The following is a 22,713-nucleotide window of genomic DNA, read 5'->3' as shown; positions in this document are numbered from 1 at the left end:
GAGGCAACCAAACCTGTAACATCTTCTCTTGATAACTGGTCCACTCTGTGAAACCAGCATTGACACCTTCCAAGGGCTGTGCAGTGCTCCATGACCTAATGCCTTCTCCCACGTCCCATCCCTGAAAGAGCACATCCCTTCTCCATCTGCCACAAAGGGGGCTACATATAAGCCTTTGAGAGACACATTTAGAGCACACCTAAGCAGGAGCTGTCATCTTTAAAACAAATTGTTCTATACATTTATTTATTTAACTTACATATGTGTGCACTCATGGGCATAGGCCACAATGCACATGTGGAATAGGGGACTCAAAGAACAACTTACAGATACCTGGTGACAATGTATGTCCTGGGATCAATCTCAGAGTTCTTCAGTGTTGGTGGCAAGCACATTTACCCGACTGAGGATTGTCTTTAAGGAGAGAATCTGCATTCTTTTGGAGGTCCTCCTTACTGCTCTACCATTTTCCCGGCAGGAGGTCCCCGTCCTAACATCCAGGGCACCCTCAATAGAACCTGACTTCTGCATAATCCGAGTGAGTGTCCTGGGGACTCTGGGTCTCCCGCAGTCTGGGGCGGGAGAAGTTGACAACAGCATAGTGGAGTTCTTCTGGGTTATTTTCTGAGACTGGGGCCTGAGAGGATGATTTGGGGTCTGCGCAACCAGGGGATGTAAAATGTGGCAGCTTCTGTTTCTTCTTTGATTTAGGGGAGTCAGTGTCCAGAGGTGGGATCCCGGAAGGGGTGTTTGATTTGGCCTTGCAATTGCGAGCCTGAGGAGATAGAAAACATCCTTCACTTATTCCCCCAGCAAACAGCTGGGCATCTGGCGTGTACCAGGCGCTGACTTGGGAACTGGGGCTCTAGCTTTGGAGTGAAAAGCAAGGAACAAATGGCACCTCAGCAACGATATAACAGAGGCAAGCAATGGATGCTGTGAAGAAAAGAAAGCAGGAGTTAGGGTTAGAGAGGTGGCTCAGCAGTTAAAAGTACATGTTGCACTTCCAGAAGGCCTCTCCAGGCCGACCCTAACCACCGAACTTCAGGGAATCGGAACCCTCTTTTGGCACCTACAAGAGCTGCACCCAGAATGTGCACATACATACTTGTACACACACGGCTACAAGCACAGACATGCACATATGCACACATAATTAAAAGTAAAAACAAAGCATAAAGCGGACTGTGGTGCACATCTTTAATCCCAGTTCGCTGGAGGCAGAGGCAGGTGGATCTGTGTGAGCCTGAGGCTTTCCTGGTCTACACGGCTAGTTCCAGGGTGGCCAGAGCTACATAGTGAAACCCTGTCTAAACAAACAAACAAACAAACAAACAAAAAAAAAAAAAAAAAAAAAAAAAAAAAAAACCAAACAACTTAAATAAAAAGAAGAAACATATCTATATAGATAAAATAGTGTCACTATAAAGAAATAATTAATTCTGAGGTAGAGATTATATGTTAAATCACCTCAATTTAATCACTGCACTGTGTGAGTATAGTGACACATTGTACCCATAGAGAGACACAGTTATTATATATAAATGCTGACGTGCAGGATAGATGAATATGTCCCTCTGGGCACTTTTTGACGGGGTGACTATCAAGAAAAGAGTATTACATGGGCCCAGGAGGCATGCGGTTTCTGAGTAAAGCTCTCCCTGGGAAGGAAGCAGTACATTTAAGTATTCTAAGAGAGTCTTCTGGGGCTGTGTGCTTAAGAAAGAAAGAGACGGGGCCTGGAAAGAAGGCTTGGTGGGTAGAAGTGTGTGTAGTTCATCCCTTGGACCTAAAACTGAAACACAGGGCTCAGTCCTGAGAGGTGCCCTCCAAATGTGCACTATGGAATGCACGCACCACTCTCAACAACACTACTGATAACTAATATTAAGTAAAGATTAAAATTTGAAATTGAAAGAACAGGGTGGTCTATGTGACTCCGCAGTCGGTCTTGTGAGACAAATGGAAGCTGCCTACTGTGGAGTCCCTGAAGACGGAATTGGGAATGCAAAGAAATGATCACTGCAGGTTGAGGGGAGCTTAATAGGAATTTGAGGGGCTTTGATCTATGATTTTCTTCAACTGTATGTTTTGAAATGGTCAAAGAGTTATGGAAGTGTCAGGAGTAGGGCTAAGGATGTATCTCCTGAGTGGAGTGTTTGCTTAGAAGGCCCAGCACCACATAAGCCAAGCATGATGGCACATGCCTGTTATGTCAGCACCCTGGGGGTGGAGATGAGCACCAGAAGTTTAAGGCTGCCCTTGGCTGTGCAGACAAATCCTTGGCTATGAAGGGAGTTCGAGGGTAGCCTGGGCTACATGAGAATTTCTCTGAAAAGTAAAAAGCCACAGAAGTAGTACAGAGAGCGGTTCTTGTACCCTTATTCCAGTTTTCCAGTGGCCACACCTTAATTGTGTAAATTAATTATTCACACCAGGATGCTGCTATCAATACAATGTACTTGGTTACCTGCCTTCTAGGAGAGACTTCTATATTAATTATCTTTCGGAGTGTTCCTATCAATTTTTATAGGCCAGTCTGAGCATGCCCAGAGGCATTTCTGCCATGTTTTCTTCTTTACCTATGACCTTAAACTGAGCAGGGGCGTGCTTCTTAACTGAGCATGCTCAGGAGTGTGTGCCTGAGTTGGGTGTGCAACCCCTGAGCTGGGCATTCATTCTCAGGAGTGTGTTCCTGAGCGTTTTAACTGAGTATGTTCAGGAGGGTGTCCTGAGCTGGGCACGTGAAGGAATTTGCTTCCTATGTGAACAAGCAAGGCCTGGCCTGGGGCCCTTTGTTACTGTGCCTGCCACACTAGTGCAGTCGAACACATGTGACCACTACAGTCAAGATTCAGGACCCAGGGTCATCACAGAGCAACTCCCTTGCTGTCCTTCCGAGTCCCACTTATCACTCCCCTTTCCCTAGTCACAAGCATTTACTCACCTGTCTCATGTAGCCCAGGTTGGCCCTGAGTTTTCTATACAGCCAAAGATGGCTTTGTACTTCTGATCTTCCTGCCTCCACTTCCTGAATGCTTGTCAGGCACCACTACGCTCACTTTCATGCAGGGCTGGGGAGTCATGCACTCTGGCAAAGAACTCTCCCAGCTGAGCTACATTTCCAGCCCTTGATCTATGCAATATTGTTACATATAGTAGGCAACATTCAGAGACCTTTCATTTGTGTTCTCAGGAGGCAGGCACACTATTATCCTAATATTGTAGTTGAGGCACAGAGGAGTTCAGTGACTGCTCAAGAGCATATGATGATGAAAAAAGTGGGGTTGGGGTCAAGGCCTATGAGCCCCAGCGGCTGACTTCAGAGTCCTCTGTTTAATCAGTAGGAGGTACCATCTCACAAGAACATTAATAATTGTTACATAGGGATGAGGATTTAGCTCAGTGGTACAGTACTTGTCTAGCATCCACCAAAAAGGGGCTGAAAGTGCGGCTCGGTGGTAGAGTACCTGCCTAGAGTGCCCCAGTGAGGGGAGGAGTGTGCCAGGCATGAACATGGCTCTAGGTTCTATCCCCAGCACAGTAATTACAGACTAAGTAGTTACACATAGTCATGACCTTGGTGGTGGCAACAATGGGAGAAACGTTAGGCCCCTGTAGAGAGAGTTCATGTTCTGTTCCTCAGACTTGGAAGCAGAGGACGATGTGAAGGGCCAGAGGGAGGCAGGGTTTGGATTTAATCTTGGATTACTCTTCATGTCTCTAAGGCGAAGGTTAGGAGGGTTAGGGAAGGGATGCGTGAAGAATTAGCAGGGAACGTTGACTTTGAAAGCACAGCTGGCAACTCACCAGGGACCTGGTCTTGGGGACCACATTGATGTAATCCAGAATTGTGCTGCCCCGTGAGATCTTGGGTCTTGAGGTTTCTTCTTGGGATCTTTTCTTCTGTAGCATCTTCACACTGAGGGAATGACCTCTATAGACTGCTATAGACTGTTGCATCTGCCCTCCCCTGGGAGGCCTAGACCCCAGTCCCCTGAACAGTTGCATCCAACTCACATGATCATGATGAGACAAAGGGTGATAAGTGCTGTAATGCCAGAACCCAAAACGGCTCCCTTGGAGAACGCGGTGGGACTATCCTTGTCTGCAAAAGAATGAGCATGTGTCATGTGTATGGGGTCTGACACCCGGCACTGGGCATTCTGGACCCAAGTTTCTACTGCATGCTGTGCCTAAGCTTTTTCCTTTTTCCCTCTAGAAAATATAATACCATCCTGGGCCGGGCATCATGCGTTCCCTTCTGTTCCTCATACACACTCAGGTCAAGGACTTTTGTCCTCCTAGACTTTGCTCCAACCGCAGAGCCCTGCTGCCTACCCTACTTAGCCACAAAGAAATACCCCTTCCATAGGGAATTTTAGTCCCAAAGGGTCCTTGCCAGGCAGCAGCATGATGGAGGCGCTCTGGGCCCCATGGATGTTCCAGGCCTCACAGCTGAGCCAGAGACCAGGGCCCAGCTTTCCAAGAAGACTCAGAGAGCTGTTGACCCGGGGTCCAAGTGAGCTGGAGGTGACCGTGAAGGAGGCATTGCTGCTGTTCCCCTCCAGCAGCCCCTCATCCAGCCTCCAGTGCAGGGAGGGAGCAGGCCAGGCTAAGGAGGAGCAGCTGCAGTGCAGACCCTCAGCCTCCCAGGAGCAGGAGGGTCTGGACATCTGAGGCGGGTCTGTGGGGGAAGGAGAAGGGTCAGCAGGTGGCCCCTCATCATAGGTCCCAGGTGTCCCATTCCCCACTCACAGTGTACAGAGAGGCTCAGAGAGATGCTCTGGGTACCCAGTGGGTTCTGTGCAGCACAGGTGAATTCTCCTTCATGTTCCCGCTGGACAAGAGGCAGATCCAGCACCCCGGGATCTGAAGATTGGCCTGGGATCAGGGTCTGTGTCACCCCAGACCAGCTCAAACTGGCTGGAGGTTTGCTGTAAGTGACACAGACTAGGCACAGGCTTTGGCCTTCCAGGACTGGGAGGGAGGTGCCATTCTTGAGGATTTCCAGCACTGGGGAGGACAGGAGGCAGAGTCACCAGGAGACCCATCATCTGTGATGCATCCTACCCCCACCCAGATGTCCAGCATCGTTTGCCCATCCTTTCTACCTGTTCTGTTTGCTTGGGAAACAGTCACTCTCAGGTCCTCTGGGGGATCTGCAATGAAGAAAGGGCATTGGCTCTTTCATTGCCTGAGTGAGCATCTCACTCAGAGACCGAAGCTGCAGGTGCGCGAATCACTCATTAGGTCCCCAAAACAAGCTGCATAGTGTTCTGACTGTTATAAGCCTAATGTTACTCCAAGTCACTCCCTTCCCCTTCCCCTCCTCAGAACCAGGAGCCTCTGGTGGGTCACACTCACAAAGCACAGAGAGGTTCAGGGTATGTTGCTGGGAACCCAGCCTGTTTTCTGCTCGACAGGTATAGCGTCCAGAGTCCTCAGCCTTCACCCAGGGCAGCTCCAGTGCCAGGGTTCTGGAGCCCATAGGGCTGGACCAAGAGAGGACTCGCTCCTCCAGGGCCCAGATCAGTGTAGCGGGGGGATGGCTGTCAGCAGTACAGAGGAGGCGTAGAGACTGGCCTTGCTGGACTTCCAGATGTGGAGTATTCCCATGCCATTCTGGGACTAAAGAGATACACTCAGAGACACAGTGGTAGGGCGTGGGGGATGAAGAGAGAGACAGAGAGACACAGAGCTTTGGAAATGGAGGAAGGATGGGTGTAGAGACAGTGGATACAGACATAGAAAGAGATAGACACAGGGACAGGTAAAGAGGGGCGGAGAGACAGAGAGGAAGCAGGACACAGGATAGGGCCAGCAGAGGCAGTTCAGGCTGCCCTCCCTCTCCTCTCCAGACTTTTCATTTCCCAGGAGGACCCCACCCCCGTACCTGACACATTGTCACGGGAAATGCTGATAGCAAGAGATCTGGGGGCATCTGGGAAAAGATTATGAGCCAACTTTAGCGTGGGGGTGGGGTGGGGTGGAATACTGTGTTCCTCATGAGAAGTCCTCCAGGGAAGGTGAGTGGCCAGCCAAAAAGGAAGCAACCATTGCCTCCCAGGGTACAGGCACACCCAGCATGGTGTGCCTTCCTCCACATTTTTTTTTTTTTTTTTTAGAATTATGTGGTGAACATGGATATGTGTATGGGTGCACATGTGTGCGCATCAGTGTGTGTGGAAGCCAGGTGTCAAGGTAGGGCATCTTCCTGAATCACTGGTCACGTTGTTTACTGAGGAGGCAGCGTCTTTCGTTGAACCCAGAGCTCACCAACTGGGTAGCCAATCTTCCTTAGCTAACTTGCCTCAGGGACCACTTATCTCTGCCCCTGTTCCCCACAAATCAATGAGGTTACCAGTGGGGCCACCGTGTCTGTCCAGCTTTTATGTGCATCCTGAGGGTTCAAAATCCATTCCCCCCCCCCCCCCCCGCCCACACGTGCGAGTCAAACTCTTTATCGGCTGAGCCTTCTCTTGTCTTCTGAGACAAAATCTCACAGATTTTAGTATGTATATATGCTATGTAGTCAAGGATAGCCTGGAACTCCTGCCCCTCTTGCCTTCACCTCCCAAGGGCTGGAATACAGATGTGTGACCACCACCTCTCATTTATGTGGTGCTGGGGATAGAACCGAGGGCCTCGTGCATGGCAGGCAAGCACTCCACTGGCTGAGTTACATCCCCAGCACACCTCCATGAACTCTCCTGAGCATGGAGTTGGGGGATTCCCGACCTCCCAGCACCAGAACTCTACAGAGCTCCCAATACCACATTGTACTCACAGGCCACACTTAGTCGGACGGTCCTCTGCGTGCTCTTCCTAGAGAAGTCCAGCCGGCAAGTGAGCTCAGTACCGTGGTGTTCAAGTGCTGCCCTAAAGCTCAGCACCGAGTAAGAGTTATGGGAAGTGTGTTGTGTGATGTCTTGGGAGAAGACAGCAGCCCCGGTCCAGGAGAAAGAAGGCGCTGGGCATTGCTCGAAGGTCGAGGAAAACAAACAGACAACTGTCACTGGCTGCCCAGGCTCCAGCGTCTCAGGAACGAAGACATCTGGCTTCCGCATCAGGGCTAAGGGAGAGGGTACCAGCCCGGTGGCTCTAGCTGCTGCTTCCAGAAGCTGTCTTCTGGTCATCAGAGTTTATCTCCCACTGTGCGCCCCCCCCCCCGAAGAGGCAGGGGGTCCTTGTTACGTTGACAACTCTTACCTTCCACTTGCAGAATGAACCCATCCAAAAAACTGTATTTCTCACTTCCTCTCTCCACCCGGAAGAAATAACTTGTTGCGTCTTCCTGTCTCACATCTTTGATCAGCAAGGAACAGTTCTTTTTGAGGGGATCTCCCAAGAGCTGGAATCGCTCCTGGGCTCCAGGTTCTATCGATTTATATTTATTATTTGTGGCCACTGCATATTCCAGTAACAGTTTTCTGGATTGTTTGAACCAGTAGCCATAAGCTGACCAACCGGAAAGCCAGCTTCTCTCAGGGGAGGAGAAGGAGCAGGGCACAAAGATACACAGACCCTCTTGCGCCTTCACAGTTCTCGTCACATGTAGGATGTATCCTGGGACCCCACCTTGAGACCCTGTAGGAAAGAGAGGCGTAACCTATAGCCCCACCCCAGCCCCAGCCCCAGGCCCAGCCCCTGCCCCAGCCCCAGCCCCAGCCCCAGGCTCAGGCCCAGGCCCAGCCCCAGCCCCAGCCCCAATTTGTGTCACTCTGGCCTTGGGCTCACTCACCACCCAACAGCAAGGACAGCAGAAACAGCAGCAGTGACATTGTGGCCTTAGGAGGATCTTGGACTTACACAAGTTGGCCCCCTTCCCCAGCTGGTCTGTTTTTGATTGGGGCAAGAGAGAAGGGGAAATGTAGGCGGAAGCTGAGCCTGGGGAACTGGTGCGGGACGAGCTGCTGATGGCAAGTTCTGAAGGCACTAATCTGTCCTTTTCTCTCTACTCCCTCCATTTCCGTTTGTCCTCTCCATGTTTTGTGGGCATTTGGGACTGGTCTTTCCCAGCCATCTGATGGCCGGGAGGGAAAGGACAGGGGTATGTCTGGCCTGGGGACCTGGCTGTGGATGGCTGTAGGTTGGGGGCTTTCCTTTAGGTGCTAAGTCAGCGAGAAAGCAGAAGTAAAAGTTTTGGTCGGTGCCTTTTTGAGTGGAGTCCTGGTGGGTGCAGGAGAGTGAGACCTCCTGGCTAAACTGATGGTCAAACTTTTAAAAATGGGTAACCATTTATTTCTTGATAGGAAGATGTCCCAAACACTTGATGGGTCTTACTTAGGCTAAAAAAATAGTTTGGTTTGTCTGATGTCCAAATGTAACTGGGTATTCCTCACAACAAGTTTTTTTCTTTGCATCATGCTAATACAGGCAAATATAGAGTAGACTAGTTCTGCCCCTTGGCCCCCTTGATGCACTACTGACACTTTGAACTCCAGAAGCCCCCAGAGACTTCAATACAATCCCCATTTCTCTTTCCTCTTCAGTCAGAGAACTGAAGGTCCCACTTGTAATTTATGCACAGGTGAGGTTTTTCCATATCTGGGGCTGAACTGGTACTAGGAATCCAGCAACCCTAAGGGTGCTGTGTGTGTGTGTGTGTGTGTGTGTGTGTGTGTGTGTGTGTGTGTGTGTGTTTGAAGTATTTCCCACAGGCTACTCTGTTTGAAGCTTGGCTCATAGTTCTGATGCTGTCAAAGTTCATTGAACCTTTGGGGTGGAAGGTTAACAGAGGTAGGTTTCTGTACGGTCGATCTCCGAGGGCTAAAGTTCTGCCTTGAATCTTTTCCACTCTTGACATGTGGCCAGTTGCCTCATGGCCCCATACCATGCTCTCCTGGCCACATCTCTGACCTATGAGTCAATTAATATTGAGACTCTAGGTGAGAAAAATATACGGGATAGGGAAGTAAGTGGATCCAGAGGGTCCTAGAAACCTACAAGAGGAACATTATGATGGGTGGATCTGAGCCCAGAGGTTCTGTTTGATCAAAGGCACCAACCAAGGACAAAACATGCAACTATCATCAAACCCCTACCCAGATCTAACCAAAGGACAGAACATTCTCCACAGTTAAGTAGAGACTGGGGACTGACTTTCACAGGATCTCTGGTGCCCCATATTTGGCCATGTCCCTTTGTTGGGGAGGCCCAATGCACCGGAGGAAGGATATCAGACTACCAAGAAGAGACTTGATACCCTAGCACCATATTCAGGGGGAGGAGGTCCCCCTTGGTCACAGTCATAGGGAAGGGGGATTGGGGTGAAAGTGGGAGGGAGGGAGGAATGGGAGGATGTATGGGATGGGATAGAAAATGAGATGTAATATGAATTATTTTATCTTTCAATAAAAATGTGTTAAAATTTTTATTTATTTATCTACTTTTTTTTTTTTTTTTTTTTTTTTTTTTTTTTTTTTTTTTGCGGTAAGGACTTCTGAGAGACACTCTCAGACAAACTGGGCAGCCTAAAAGAGGCTCACAAGCTAAGACACCCAGGAGAATTTCTTGGAAGAGACACTCTTCAACCTGTAAGTTGTGCAATTCACTCTAGGTTTCACTTTGGTGAGTTGTTACCCTGCTGAGGTGGGTTTTGGTGTTGGAGCTGAATTTGAATCTTTTTTTTGCTACTCCTGGCTATCTAGACTCTGTCATTGGTTCCTATAAGGAATGAGGATATATATAGCCTTAGGAATAGTGTCAAGCTACATTTCTGAACTTCATGTCCTTATTTTCATTTCTTAAAAAAAAAACAAAAAAACACCATTGAGTCAGCCAGATGTGGTGGTGTGCGTCTTTAATCTTGAGAGCCAGAGGCAGGTGGGTTTGAGGCCATCCTGGCCTACAAAGTGAGTTCAGGACAGCCGAGGCTACACAGAGAAACACTGTCTTGAAAAACCAAACCAACCAATCAACCAACCAAACAACAACTACAACGAAAGAAAAACAAAAACAAAACAAAACAAACAAAAACCAAAGCCAAAACAAAAACCAACCCCAAACAAAAAACCATTGAGTCCAGTCAGTGCTGCCCGTGTGTACATGGGGTCATTTTCTGGAGTAGAGACAACTTACCGGGTGGCTGTTACATTTCCAAAGGATAGTGACTATCTTTTTGGAGCCATCAACTGCCAAGAGCTCTTCTACCACAAATAGAGCCCTAGGATATTTCCCAGTCATTGCTGGGCTGGAATTTTTACTGGCTTGATCTTTGCACCATGTGTCTGCTGGATTAACCTGCATGAAGTGTGGTAGAAAAATACAGTGGTTTCTGGGTTTTGCCTCCAGAGATACAAGCAGTCATGGACTAAAAGTATAAATAATGTTTATCCTGAATGTGCAGATTTTATCCTGACCAGTATTCCTCAAATACTAAAGCGTGCATAGAACTTACACTGTGTCAGGGATCATACATAATTCAGAAATGACTTAAAGTACATGGGATGATATACAGAGGTTACTTGCCAAAACTAAATCAATTTTCTATTATCTGTCTGCTACTATCATCCATCCATCCAACTACCCACCCATCTATTCATCCATCCACCCCACTCACCTATCCACCCACTTTATCTATCTATCTACCTATCTATCTATCTACCTATCTATCTATCTATCTATCTATCTATCTATGTATCTATGTATCTATCTGGTGTTGCTATGTTTGTATCCTGGGCCAGCCAGGAACTAGCAATTTAGCTTAGACTGGCCTTTAACTCAGGATTCTTCTGCCTCAGCCTCACTCCACCCATAGTGTCGATGTTACCGTCAACTGTTACTTTACACACCTGGGAAGAAGCCTCAGCTGAGGAATTCCCCTCATTGAACTGCCTGTGGGCTTGCATGCCTATGGCATATTATCTTAAGTGCTGATTGGTGTAGGAGGGCTCAGACCACCTTGGACATGCCATTCCTGAGTAGGTGATCCTGGGCTATATAAGAAAGGAAGCTGAACATGCCAGAGGGAGCAAGCCAGCAAGCAGAATTGCTGTATAGTTTCAGCGTCAGCTCCCCTTGTGTTTCTGACTTGGCTTCCCCCCAGTAAAGGGCTGTGACATGGAGCTATAGCTACAAGAACCTTTTCCTCTCACAAGTTGTTTTACTCAGTGTTTTCTCACAGCAACATAAAGAAACTAGGACACATATTATAACTCAGTTTTATTAATTAAGCCTGTTCCTTGATAATTTCACACATGTGTATGGTACATTCTGAATGCGCCTTCCCCTATCCTCTCTATCTCCCTCCGTTACATCCCTGCCAGCCCCCCTCCTCCCTGAAGGTCCCTTTCCCTACACTTATGTCCTTTTGATGTTTTGTGACCCACTGACCTAACGCAGGGCCATCTGTGTGACCCTGAGTTTGGGACCATCCGTTGGAGTCTGGTGAGCTCACCAGTAAGTAGAGAACTGAAGGTGCCCACTCTCTCCGTGCCAGAATCTGTCAGCAGTTTGTCCACGTGGTAGCAGTCACACGGTGGACAATGCTTTGGGGAACTGTGATAGGGGTTCCAGGAAAAAACTCAGAGGGCGTTTTGTTCCCTGGATTGTTCTTGGACGTGATTTTTGTGCTTTCTGTGACAAACATTTAAATCAATTTATAAGACATGTCTATTCTTGTTGGATGTCAGATCATAGGTATCAGGGTCAGTGTGCCTGGAATCTGGATGTGGCCTCCTGCTTTGTTTCCTTGCTTTCCCAGATACAATCTATAGTTCATGCCTGGTAGTTGTGTTTCAACTGGTCAATCCTGAAAAAGTTCTGGGAAAGGGCCGCTATGTTAATATTTAATATGTGCTTACTGGCATTTACTTACATGTTTTTCTGAACTCAAACTACCTTCCTAGGATCATGTCTTCTTTGTTACATTCTATATAAAAGTACACTGAAACTGAAGTAAGGTCATCGACAGCATTAGACTGTAGTCTCTGTTCTTTCAGGTCCTCAGGTCCCAGGTCTCAAAGACACAGCAGAGGAGGAAGAAAGCCACATAAAACTTCCCCCCATTCATGATTCTTGATAAACTCAGCCCAGTGCAAGTACCCCACAGCTACTGCGAGTTCCTGAGTGCCATGGCTAAGTCACACTCAGATAGCACTTTGCAGCTCTTCTCCCTACTGCCTGGCTCTTACATTCTTTCCATAATTTTTTTTTTTGAGCCTTAGAGGGGTTGTTTAGGGCTGAGACTTAAGTGCACTGTGTATCTGAGGATGAGCATGAACTTCTACCTCCTGCTTCTACCTCCCAAGTGCTGGGATGACAGTCAGACACTACCACACTCAGTTTATGCATAGAGGGCATTGAACTCAGGGCAAACACTCTGCTGACTGAGTTACGGCATCTCTCTGCCTCTCTACCCATTTTAGATGAGACTTGAGCATTCCTATGTGGTCCTGGGACCATTATCCCACGGATACTGAAGGACAAGTAAGCCATAGACTGTATGGCTGAAACCATAAATATTTACTTTCTCGCCGTCCCTGGAGTTAGACATCTGAGATTAAGGAGGCTGATGGCAAGAGTTGGTTTCTTCGGAGGGCACCCTTTCTTGGCCTGTAGGTAGCAGTTTTCTCCTTGTGTTGTTACATGGTCTTCCCTGTGTGTGTCTGTGTGACCTAATCTCATGATATTGGATTGTAGAGATTAAGGGTCTGTATGTGAAATGTCCCCCCCAAAGCTCACATTTTGAATGATTAACTGCCTTTGTCCTCCCAGCCCTAGTCCTTTTCCCTGTATAATCTGCTTGCTGGAGATGAATGTAAGACAGATATTTAGGATATTAATTCTCTGTTTCTAAGATTGCTAGCTCTCTGAATAAAGGTGAATATTAAGATTCACTTCCTCTTTCTGATCATTGGCTTCATCACATGACAGGTAACATGAACCAAGTGCCAGTTTCAGAAGTATTTTCTCTGTAAAGGTTAGGTGGCTTTTGTGCAAGGTTGTGAATATCTTTGTGATGACTGCTTATTGGGTCTGTTAGCATAACACACCCTCCTGCAGAACCTTCCAGGTTTATTTGTATGTTTTTATTAGGGTTTGGCACAATTAACTTTTTTTTTTTTTTTCGAGACAAGGTTTCTCTGTGTAGCCTTGGCCGTCCTAGACTTGCTTTGTAGACCAGTCTGGCCTCAAACTCACAGTGATCTGTCTGCCTCTGCCTCCCAAGTGCTGGCATTAAAGGCGTGGGCCACCACACCCAGCTAGTAACTCTATTTTCATTCTGACACCATTCACACCTCTGGTGTGACAGTGAAGAGGCCATGGATAGGATGCTGTGGTGATGGTCTGGGGTCTGAAGGCCCTATGTGCTCACACCAGAGCAGAGACAGCTTTGGCAGGAAGAGGAGGCTAGAGGAGGGTCTGGGGATCCTTCATGGAACTCACTGTGGTGCATCCTATGCTGATTGCCAAGAAGTTCTAGAAGTAATTGTGATGCCATCAGCCCCTCCTCAGTTTCTCAGCAGCGATTCACTTCTTACAGGAAAGCTTCTTTGATGATCTATCTATGCTAGTCAAGGTTCTCTCGATTAACAGAACCGACATCTATCTGTCTGTCTGTCTATCTATCTATCTATCTATCTATCTATCTATCATCTATCTAAGAAGGGGGATTTATTAGAATGGATTACAGGCTGTGGTCCAGTTATTTCAACAATAGCTGTCTACTAACAGTCTAAGAACTCCATAGTTTTTCAGTCCATGAGGCTACATGTCTCAGCTGCTCTTCACTATATGTTGAAATCCAGAAGTAGTATCTAATGCCATTGAAGAAATGGACTTGCCAGTGATAATGAGGAGGGAGGGAGGGAGGGAAGGAGGGAGAGAGAGAGAGAGAGAGACAGACAGACAGACAGACAGAGACAGAGAGACACAGAGAGATAGAGAGACACAGAGAGACAGACAGAGAGACAGAGAGAGCCTTCCTCCATGTCCTTTATATAGGCTGCCACAGAAGGTGTAGTCCAAATTGAAGGTGAGCATTCCGACTTCAAGTAATTCAACCAAGAAAAAAAATTCCCTCATAGGTATACCCAGCCACTTGGGTGTTAATTCCAAGTGTAGCCAAGTTGCTAACGAAGAATAGCCATCACATTGTCTGTCCTTCTTCACATACTCTTCTGATTGTCCTGGTCACGCTTTCCCCCAATCAGCGCACTCATAGTATTCCACTAGGGTGATGCTTAATCTAGACTCTCGTCTTTATTGCACAGAGATGAGTGAAGAACGCCTCTAGGTGTGTCTATGAAGATATTTACAGAGATAAATCATGATTGGGTGACTTCCTGCCCAGATTCATAATCTGATGAAATTGCTGGGAGGTGGAAAAATGTGGCAATGTCCTAGATGAGGAAGTAGGTCACTCGATGGGTTTCCTTGGGGACTATATATTCTGCTGATTAGTTGTTGTCAACTTAACACAAGCTGAAGTCATATGAGAAGAGAGACTCTCAAATTTGAAGATGTCTTTATCAAGTTGACCAGTAGGTGAATCTATGGGGATGTTTTCTTGATTAATAACTGATACAAGAGGGTCCTGCTGAGCGTGGCTCAATCCACCCCTTAGAAGGTTGTATAAGAGAGCACATTAAGTTAGTAAACACATTCCTGCATGGTCTCTGCTTCAGTTGCCGCTTCCAGGTTCCCACCCAGGCTTCCCTTCACTATGGACTGTAATCTCTTGGCCAAATAAACCCTCCCCTCTACAAGCTGGTCTGTGCTTTATCACGCCAGCAGAAAGTAAACTAGGATGTTGCTCTTGCAGAGGACCACATCCATATCAGGCAGCTCATCATCGCCCGTAACTTCCGGCTCCAGCAGATCCAACACCCTCTTCCGGTTACCCGCATGGGAACAAGTGTGCATATGTATGTATAAATAAAAATAAAATAAGGTCTAATAACTGTAGCCCAGTGTTTTGGATTTCCCTGGTCTCTCTCCAGGTATTCTGACCTTGCCACATGGTGCCAAGCCTCGACGTCTTTCCATGAATTCTTCAGTCTTGGGGCCGCTATCGCAGCTGATGTTGCACCTCACACATGACATCTCTCTGTAGGTTCCAGCCCTGCCACACAGTGCCGAGCTGCATCTGCTCCATATGACCCCTTCATGCCTTTAAAAGCAGGGGCCACTTTAGTGGTCATCACACATGGCCAGGGTTGGCTTGGCTGTCAGCAGGAGTTAGACCATGGTCCGTCTGGAACACAGTTTCTGCTTTTGGACACAGAGGAAATACTTCCCAGAAGATGTTGGTCTCTTATAAATTGCTTATGAGTTCTCAGTTCCTGTCAACCAGTGTCAATTGTCCCAGGAAAGCAATGATTTCACTTCAGTGGTACCAGTCTTGTTAATTATAGCTGATTCTTCAGGCCGAACTGACAAGAACCACATATTCTTAATTCAAAATATCAAACATCTCTGATAAAGTCATTGCTTCTTTGGGGGTAGGTGGGTTGTACTGTTCTCAGCATTATCTTCATTGAACTCTGGAGACTTAATGACTTTTCTAGCTCAAAGTTCCAAAGTTTTTCCACACTCCTCCCCCAAACACGGTCAGGTCGGCCAAGTAATTCCATACTCTTGGTACCATTTTCAGTTGTAGTTAGGTATTTCTATTGCCATGAAACACCATGACCCAAAGTAACTTGAGGGGAGGAAAGGTTTTAGTTCAGACCACAGTCCATCATGTAGGAAAATCAGAGCAGGTACTCAAGGCAGGAACCCGGAGGTGGGAAGTGATGTAGAGGACGTGCAGAAGTGCTCCTTACTCGCTTGCTCAGTTCAGCACCTGCTCATGTGTTGCATGACACACGATGGCTTAGTCCCTTCTCCTTCAATCACTAGTTAAGAAAGTGCACTACAGACTTGCCTACAGGTAAATCTTATAGGATGATTTTCTCAATTGAGAGTCTCTCTCTTCCCAAATAACTCTACACTGGTGTCAAGTTGACAATAAACCAGTCAGGACAGTGCGGGCATATGCACGTGACTACAGGCTAGGGGCTTCTGGTCTCACAGAGCTGGAGTTACAGGTGGTTGTGAGCAGCCCAATGCAGGTGCTGGGAACTACACCTGGGTGTTCTGCATTGTGTGTTCGTAGCCCCCCACACCTCTTCAGCCCCTCCTTCAAGGTTTCTTCTTCAGAATATTGCTTCAGTTCCTGTTCTCATTTTCCTCAGTGATGAACTGTGACCTCAAAATGTAAGTAAAATGAGCTATTTCCTTTTCAAGTAGGAAATAAACTAGGGCACTGTTCACAACCTTATAATATTAAGAATAAATAATCTTAGGTGCTATAAGAGAAATCAGTCCCTAATGGAATGGCTCAGACCAACAGTTGGAAATGTTGAGAGGGCTTTTAAAACCATTTTTAACCAGCTTTAGACTTTAGACTTTAACCAGGCTTTAGACTTTGGGATGAAATAGGCAGTGTTCAATGCAAAGTTCACTGGTCTTTAGGGAAACATGCTCACAGGGGAATTGCAGAGTTAAGAGTGACATTGCTTCAGTAGAGATCTCAGAACTTGTGTGATTGAACATCTCTGAGAATCAGCCACAGAGGACACAGTCTTCCAGATAAGAGTGATGTTCCTGATGATTCCTCAGTGGGTCCATATCTCTGCATCCTAGGGAGAGGTTTCCTTCTAAGGGTTTGTCGTAGGGGGCCGTGGGAGGCATTGTGTTCTTACTCCATTCCCAAGGTGGGGTGCTCAGCAGGGCTGGGAACCTTGGAATCCTGCTGGTAATACTGTGTGGAGAAAAGGAAGAGAGTCAGGGGGAGACTGGGGGGAGAGGGGGACCCAGTGAGGGCAGCAGAGAAGGTTATGAAAACGGACTCATTCCAATAGGACATTTATTCACTTTGGTGAAGTGTTTCTGAAGTGTCGGTTGATTACACTACACTGATTTGTTTGTTTTCTCTACTTACTTGTTGCTTCCATTATTTACCAGCCATCTATGCTACTTTGCCTTCCACGCCCTAGAGGCTGGAGAGGGAGCCCAGAGGTTAAAGACATAGGTAGAAAATAGTATTATTTTACCCACTTTAGAGACAGAAAAGCCAGGCCCTAGAGGGACTAGGTCTTTCATAAACTGCTGAACATGAACTGCACCCCAGATCTGAGATGTTTCATGTGCTGAACATGGATCTACAGAGAAGCAAGAGATGGGTCATGTGACTCAGGTTTTAGAGGTAGGAAGACATATGCTAAATCTTCATCATGGCAGACATAGTGGTCATGTATGTTAACTGAAGACAGCAGTTGCCCTAGACCTTAGCTTCTCTTTTTGGGTCTCCACGTGGTGGCGACACCATGAGAATCCAGCTACCAGAGGCGTGAGATGGCTGTCACAGGTGGTTGGCATGCCTTGGAGACAGCCCTGGGGACTGGTACAAATGGCTGAGGATTACAGAGCACCTGCCCTTCCTGCTGCTAGCCCATTTTCCAGCTCTGATTAACTGCAAGTTTCCTCAAAAGCCTCCTCAGCATCCTAAGCATCCTTAGTGCTCACCTCCTCACCTCCCCTTTTCTCTTCAGTTATTGCCAATAAGAGGGATTTCTTCCAACCCAGCTCCCAGACCTTTGGGAATCAAGACCAGCTTAATCCTCCCAGTTAAATACCAGTGTCATTCTCACCTCAGCTGCCTGCACCTGTCAGCGTCTGAGAATGACACTCAGGCCCCTCCTTGGCCACCTCATCATCACTTGTGACCACAGGACCCAGCCCTGGACTCTCATAAGTGGACCTCATAGGTGAACTCTCATAGGTGGACCTCATAGGTGGACTCGCATAGGTGGACCTCATAGGTGGACCTCATAGGTGAACCTCATAGGTGGACCTCATAAGTGGACCTCATAGGTGAACCTCATAGGTGGGCCTCACAGGTGGACTTTCATAGGTGGACCTCATAGGTGAACTCTCATAGGTGGACCTCATAGGTGGACTCGCATAGGTTGACCTCACAGGTGGACTCTCACAGGTGGACCTCATAGGTGAACCTCATAGGTGAACCCATAGGTGGGCCTCACAGGTGGATTCTCACAGGTGGACCTCATAGGTGGACCTCATAAGTGGACCTCATAGGTGGACTCTCATAGGTGGACCTCATAGGTGGACTGTCACAGGTGGACCGCGTAGATGGACTTCATAGGTGGGCCTCACAGGTGGACTCTCATAGATGGACTCTCATAGGTGGACCTCATAGGTGGACTGTCACAGGTGGACTCTCATAGGTGGCTCTGCTCAGTTGCTTTTCCTCCCAGCTTTCTTGCTTCTTCTACCTCATGTCTCTGACTCTGAATGGCAAAAGCGTTTAGAGCATTTTCTGTGTGTTTTCCTCGTATTTTTGGTTTCAACCACATTAGACCTTGATGTGAAGAGTCCCCAAACTCCATCACATTTGGACCCCTCCTCTGACTCCAGGCTCTGGTGTCTTCTGTCCACCTCCAGCTGTATAGTGTTGGCCATTCAAGCCAACTCAAGTGGCAGGAAAAGTGTTCCCTGCTATGGACTCCTTTGTTAACTTTATAAACCTTCAATGTATGAAAGTGGCCAGGCCTCTGTCTGAGTACTTTTATCAGCCAGACCCCACCCCCCAGATTCCCCTAAAGGCCCTAATGGTCAAGGTTCATTTTCTAACAGCTGTACCTGTCATTCCCCCTGCCCCCATGGTGGAAGAGTGCCCAGTCCCTGCCCTACAAGAAAAATCTCACTAATATCTGAACAGGAAAAGTCACTAAGCCCTCAGCTCCCCCAAGCTCAGGACTTGAAACCCCACCAATCCTCATCCTGGAAAGCTCCGCCCCCCCAAGAAATCCTATATAAGCCCTGCCTACTGTTCAATTCCCTGTTGTCTTCTCCCTGGAGCAGAGGCAGCCACGTCTGGATTTGTCCTTCCAAATCTTGGATTTATTCCTCCCAATAAATCTCTTTTATGAGATTTGCTGCTTGCCGTGACTCATCAGAAGAAGGGAAGAAGCGAAGAAGTGGAGGGGCGTTGAGACTCCTGAGCTCCTCAGCTCAACCAGGGATATCCTCTGTCAGGGCTGCAATGCCTCTGCTGAGGAGGCCTCCTCTCAGAGCTGTGTGGTCCTTAGCTACCATGTCTCAGGATACCCTTCCATTGGGACACTGTTCCGCCTCAGAGCTCTGTGGTTCCTGGGTTTCCAAGTCCCAGGATACCCTTACATCCGAGCATAAATGCCAGCAGATAGAGGCCCCTCATTCTTGTAGGAACAAATGACGGCACTTCTCATGGCTTCACTCTTTCTTCCATCTGCAGGGCTGGCCAGGTGAGACATTGGCAGCTTGGTTCATTAAATTACTCATGGCAACCACAGAACTGTGGTACGTGACCTCTATGGCCACCTGTGACATCTAGACATGTCTGTGAGTCATCCCTGACACCTACGCCACATATGAGATGAAGACAGCATGCTGTTTTGGTAAATGACACAGGCGTTCATTTCCCTGTTGAGTCTTCCTTCAAGATGTACGCAGACTCTTTCTCATCTGGATCCATCCTTTGGGCCCAGTCTGTGTCAACACCTCTGCTGTTGAGTTGTATTTTGTTCTTAGAGACAAACAGTCTCATTACGTAGCCCAGGTTGTCCTGGAACTTGCTGTCCCCTGGCCTCACCCTCTATGTGTTGGTACTACAAACTACTTTCAGAAACATCACAGACATTCTTTGTGACATACTATGGAGAAGGAGTTGGTAGGAGATGGGGTGCACAGGTTCTGGGTCCTGATTGGGTAAGGGTTACAAGGACCATCATAGAGAGAGGGAGACACACCAAGAGAAGCATGTGCAGGGGTATGTTGGCTGTATCCGCCATGCTGCTGTATCCGCCATGTTGCTGTATCCGCCATGTTGCTGTATCCACCATGTTGTTGTATCCACCATGTTCTGATCTGAGCTTGTGGCCCTGGAGGTGCTGCTTCTCTTGGGACAATGAAAGACCTGGCTGCATGTCCACCTTCCCATGCATACTGCATCCAATCTAACCATGTCCTTCAGGGAACTCTGACACAATGGGCATCTGTCCTTCTAACCCATAACCTCAAGTTCAGTTACCAGGTGAGTAGAAATAACGGTGATATTCAGAGTGGCTGATCTGACCTGCCAAGCCTGCTCACCCTGTCTCACTCATTCTTCCCCATGAACTCCATAGTTGGGGATCATGTCTATGTTGTACCCTCACCCACACTGATGATGGACAGACCTAATGTTGCCTGAAGTAACCTTACTTGTCCCAGAAAGCCCATCCTCCCTAGAAAGTGATTTCTATACTATTTTTTCCCCAGTGGCAATGGTGTAATGATTGGCAAGGCTTACTAAGATTAAAGACTACACATATGCACAAAGGGGGAAGGAACAAGCTCATATCTGTGCATGCTTAATGGGATGCCACCATGGCCTCCCCGCCACAAGGAAGTGTCTCTAGGACCAATGGGAGTCTAGGGCTCCCGTGGCACTTACCTGGAAAGTGAGGCAGCAGCCGGGTGTGCTTGCCTGACGCCCATTGCAGCTCTCTCTGTGTTCTTTCCGTGTGCCCTCACTCTGATGGGAGACAAAAGGTTCAGCCTCGTTTCCTCAAATTGAGGGTCATGGTCATGATCTTAGAGTATGCACATGCACTGTGACAGGTCTACTCTTAATATTAGACATCTAGATATGTAGATAAAGGGCAGACCCGTGCTTGCCAGTGGCTGCCACCTGGGTTCTCCACACCCTGCAGCCTGCGCTCTGGCCACAGCTTCTCACAGGCCTCCGAGTCCCTTCAGCGTCACTTCTTCACATGTCCCTGACCCAGAGCTGAGGTTCACATGAAGAAAACGAGGCAGATATAGACAACCAGCAGGGCTGTGACACCAGTGTCCCCGATGGATTCCAGAGCTACTCCAGCCGAAGGAAGAGGCCTGAGTGAGCTCTGACCTCAATGAGCATGACTGTACCCCTCCACAACCTTGGGGTGGTGTCCAGGTCCCACCACAGGATGTCAGCTTTTTCTAGAATCTCAGATAAGGCCACACAGTTCACCCGAGCCCTCTTGTCCAGGCCACATTCCCGGGCACTGAAGTCCATCTCTCCCAGGACCAGTATCCCTGCCCACCCACGATGTCTATATCAAACACACAGACAGTGAGGAGGATAGTTTCCCCCAGAGTCCTGGGCAGATGCTGACTGCTGGTGGCTGGTGATGAGCTACTGGAATCTGAAAGTCTTTACGAAGGCTGTTTCATTCTTTATGTTCTTGTTGTAAGGCTCCCTTCTCAAGTTTATTTTCTGGTAAGTAAACAAAAATGTTGGGAATACGGGGTAACCGGATTCCCTAATGAGTAGCTATTGGACTGTCCCTTGCTCTTCTGGCTCACTTGAGCAAAAGGACTACCAATTTTAAACAGCCAGCTAGCTAGTCTACGATTATGCAAACACCCGACAGCAACAGCTGGAGCACTCCCTGTTGGCCTTCCTGCAGGTATGGGGTGGGGTGGGGTAGGGTGGGGGGTGGTGGAGGGGTGGGGGTGGTGGAGTAGGGGAATGTCCAGGAAACTCACAATTCTGAAACCTGAGAAGGTATTCCAGCTCCAAGGTGGGGCAGTATCCCAAGGGAAGGGTTTCCAGAGACACAAGAACCCAGGAACCACACAGCTCTGGGTGGGGCAGTGTCCCAAGGGTAGGGTATTTTGAGACACGGGGGCCCAGGACCCACACAGCTCTGAGAGGAGGCCTCCTTAGCAGAGACGCTGCAGCTCCCAAGGGAGGGTTTCCCTAAGCCCTGGTGAGCTGAGGAGGTAGGGAGGCTAAGGTTCACTGCTCTTAGCTTCTTCTCTTCTGGGCCTTTGGCTTCTTCTGATGAAAGCGTCACACCAGGCAGCAAATCTCTTAAAAGAGATTTATTGGAGAGATGGATGCACGAGAGAGGGGATGAATCAGGAGCCTATGCTCCCAGGAGAAGACAGCAGAGAAGTGAGCAAACACAGCCTTTATATAGGATTTTTTTTTTTTTTTTTTTAAGGGGCAGAGCTTTCTAGGGCAGAGATTTTCAGAATGAGGTTGGTAGGATTTCAAGTCCTGAGCTTGGGGGAAGCTTAGGGATTGGTGGGTTTTGTTTAGAATTTTCACCTAAATTAGCGTAAATCTGGAAGGGATCCTAGTGAAGGGCTGAAGACGGCTGATAATGACAGAGGCTGGAGCTGCCAGTAAGACAGTTAGAGAGGTGGTGGTGGGGAGCCTATTAACTCATGCCCCAAGGGGTTTACACAGACTTGAACTCTAAACAACTTTCTTTAACTAAAATAAACTATGAATTTAAACTAAGGGGTCAGATTCCTGGTCCTGGTCCCTGGATGACAGTGCCAGACCTTGTAAAGCTCCCTGCCTTGGAGGACTGGCTAATTTTTACATTGTTGCCAGCTACAGTTTGACACGCCTCCATTCCTCTGAGTTCCCTTTCAGCAGTGGAGGCAACTGAGCCCTCAGATGCTGCAGCTTCCTCTGTGGCTTCAGCTTCTCACTTTCTTCAGGCATCTGATCTCAGGTCCCAGGGCTGTGGAGATTTAGCCTTAGCTGCTCTGGGGTCCTGAGGTGTTGCGGTCCAGAGGTGTAGAGAGACCAGCAGCACAGCGTGAAGATCCGAGCACCCCTTTCAGGGCCACAGAGAGTGGCACCCAGGGCAGCCGAAGAGCTGAAGGGGTTGTGTG

The 22,713-nt window shown here is 48.0% G+C and overlaps 1 protein-coding gene across 1 annotated transcript; it reads right to left on the bottom strand.

Moving 5' to 3' along the window:
• Positions 1–315: 315 nt before the first annotated feature.
• Positions 316–21,094, bottom strand: LOC127192376 (sialic acid-binding Ig-like lectin 10). The gene is made up of 14 exons (XM_051149664.1): positions 20,945–21,094; positions 20,489–20,569; positions 16,695–16,753; positions 11,402–11,502; positions 7,213–7,590; positions 6,791–7,075; positions 5,897–5,944; positions 5,368–5,631; positions 5,115–5,162; positions 4,759–5,016; positions 4,403–4,687; positions 4,021–4,108; positions 3,811–3,922; positions 316–775 (listed from the first exon to the last, which is right to left on the bottom strand). Exons 1-14 carry the CDS (start codon positions 21,092–21,094, stop codon positions 509–511), a joined length of 2,424 nt encoding a protein of 807 aa, XP_051005621.1. The 3' UTR covers positions 316–508.
• Between the last annotated feature and the right edge of the window lie 1,619 nt (positions 21,095–22,713).

The sequence above is a fragment of the Acomys russatus genome, chromosome 7 (genome assembly GCF_903995435.1).
Source record: "Acomys russatus chromosome 7, mAcoRus1.1, whole genome shotgun sequence".
Taxonomy (NCBI): domain Eukaryota; kingdom Metazoa; phylum Chordata; class Mammalia; order Rodentia; family Muridae; genus Acomys; species Acomys russatus.
This window is presented reverse-complemented; position numbering and strand designations above follow the sequence as displayed.

What these genes read in the sequence shown, in the direction of transcription:
- LOC127192376 (XM_051149664.1), bottom strand. Translation starts at nt 21,094, where the DNA reads ATGGACTTCAGTGCCCGGGAATGTGGCCTGGACAAGAGGGCTCGGGTG. An exon ending in GTACAGTCATGCTCATTGAG is followed by an intron (nt 20,570 to 20,944) that starts GTCAGAGCTCAC and finishes GTCTCCCATCAG; the next exon opens with AGTGAGGGCACACGGAAAGA. An exon ending in TTCCCAAGCAAACAGAACAG is followed by an intron (nt 5,017 to 5,114) that starts GTAGAAAGGATG and finishes TGTCCTCCCCAG; the next exon opens with TGCTGGAAATCCTCAAGAAT.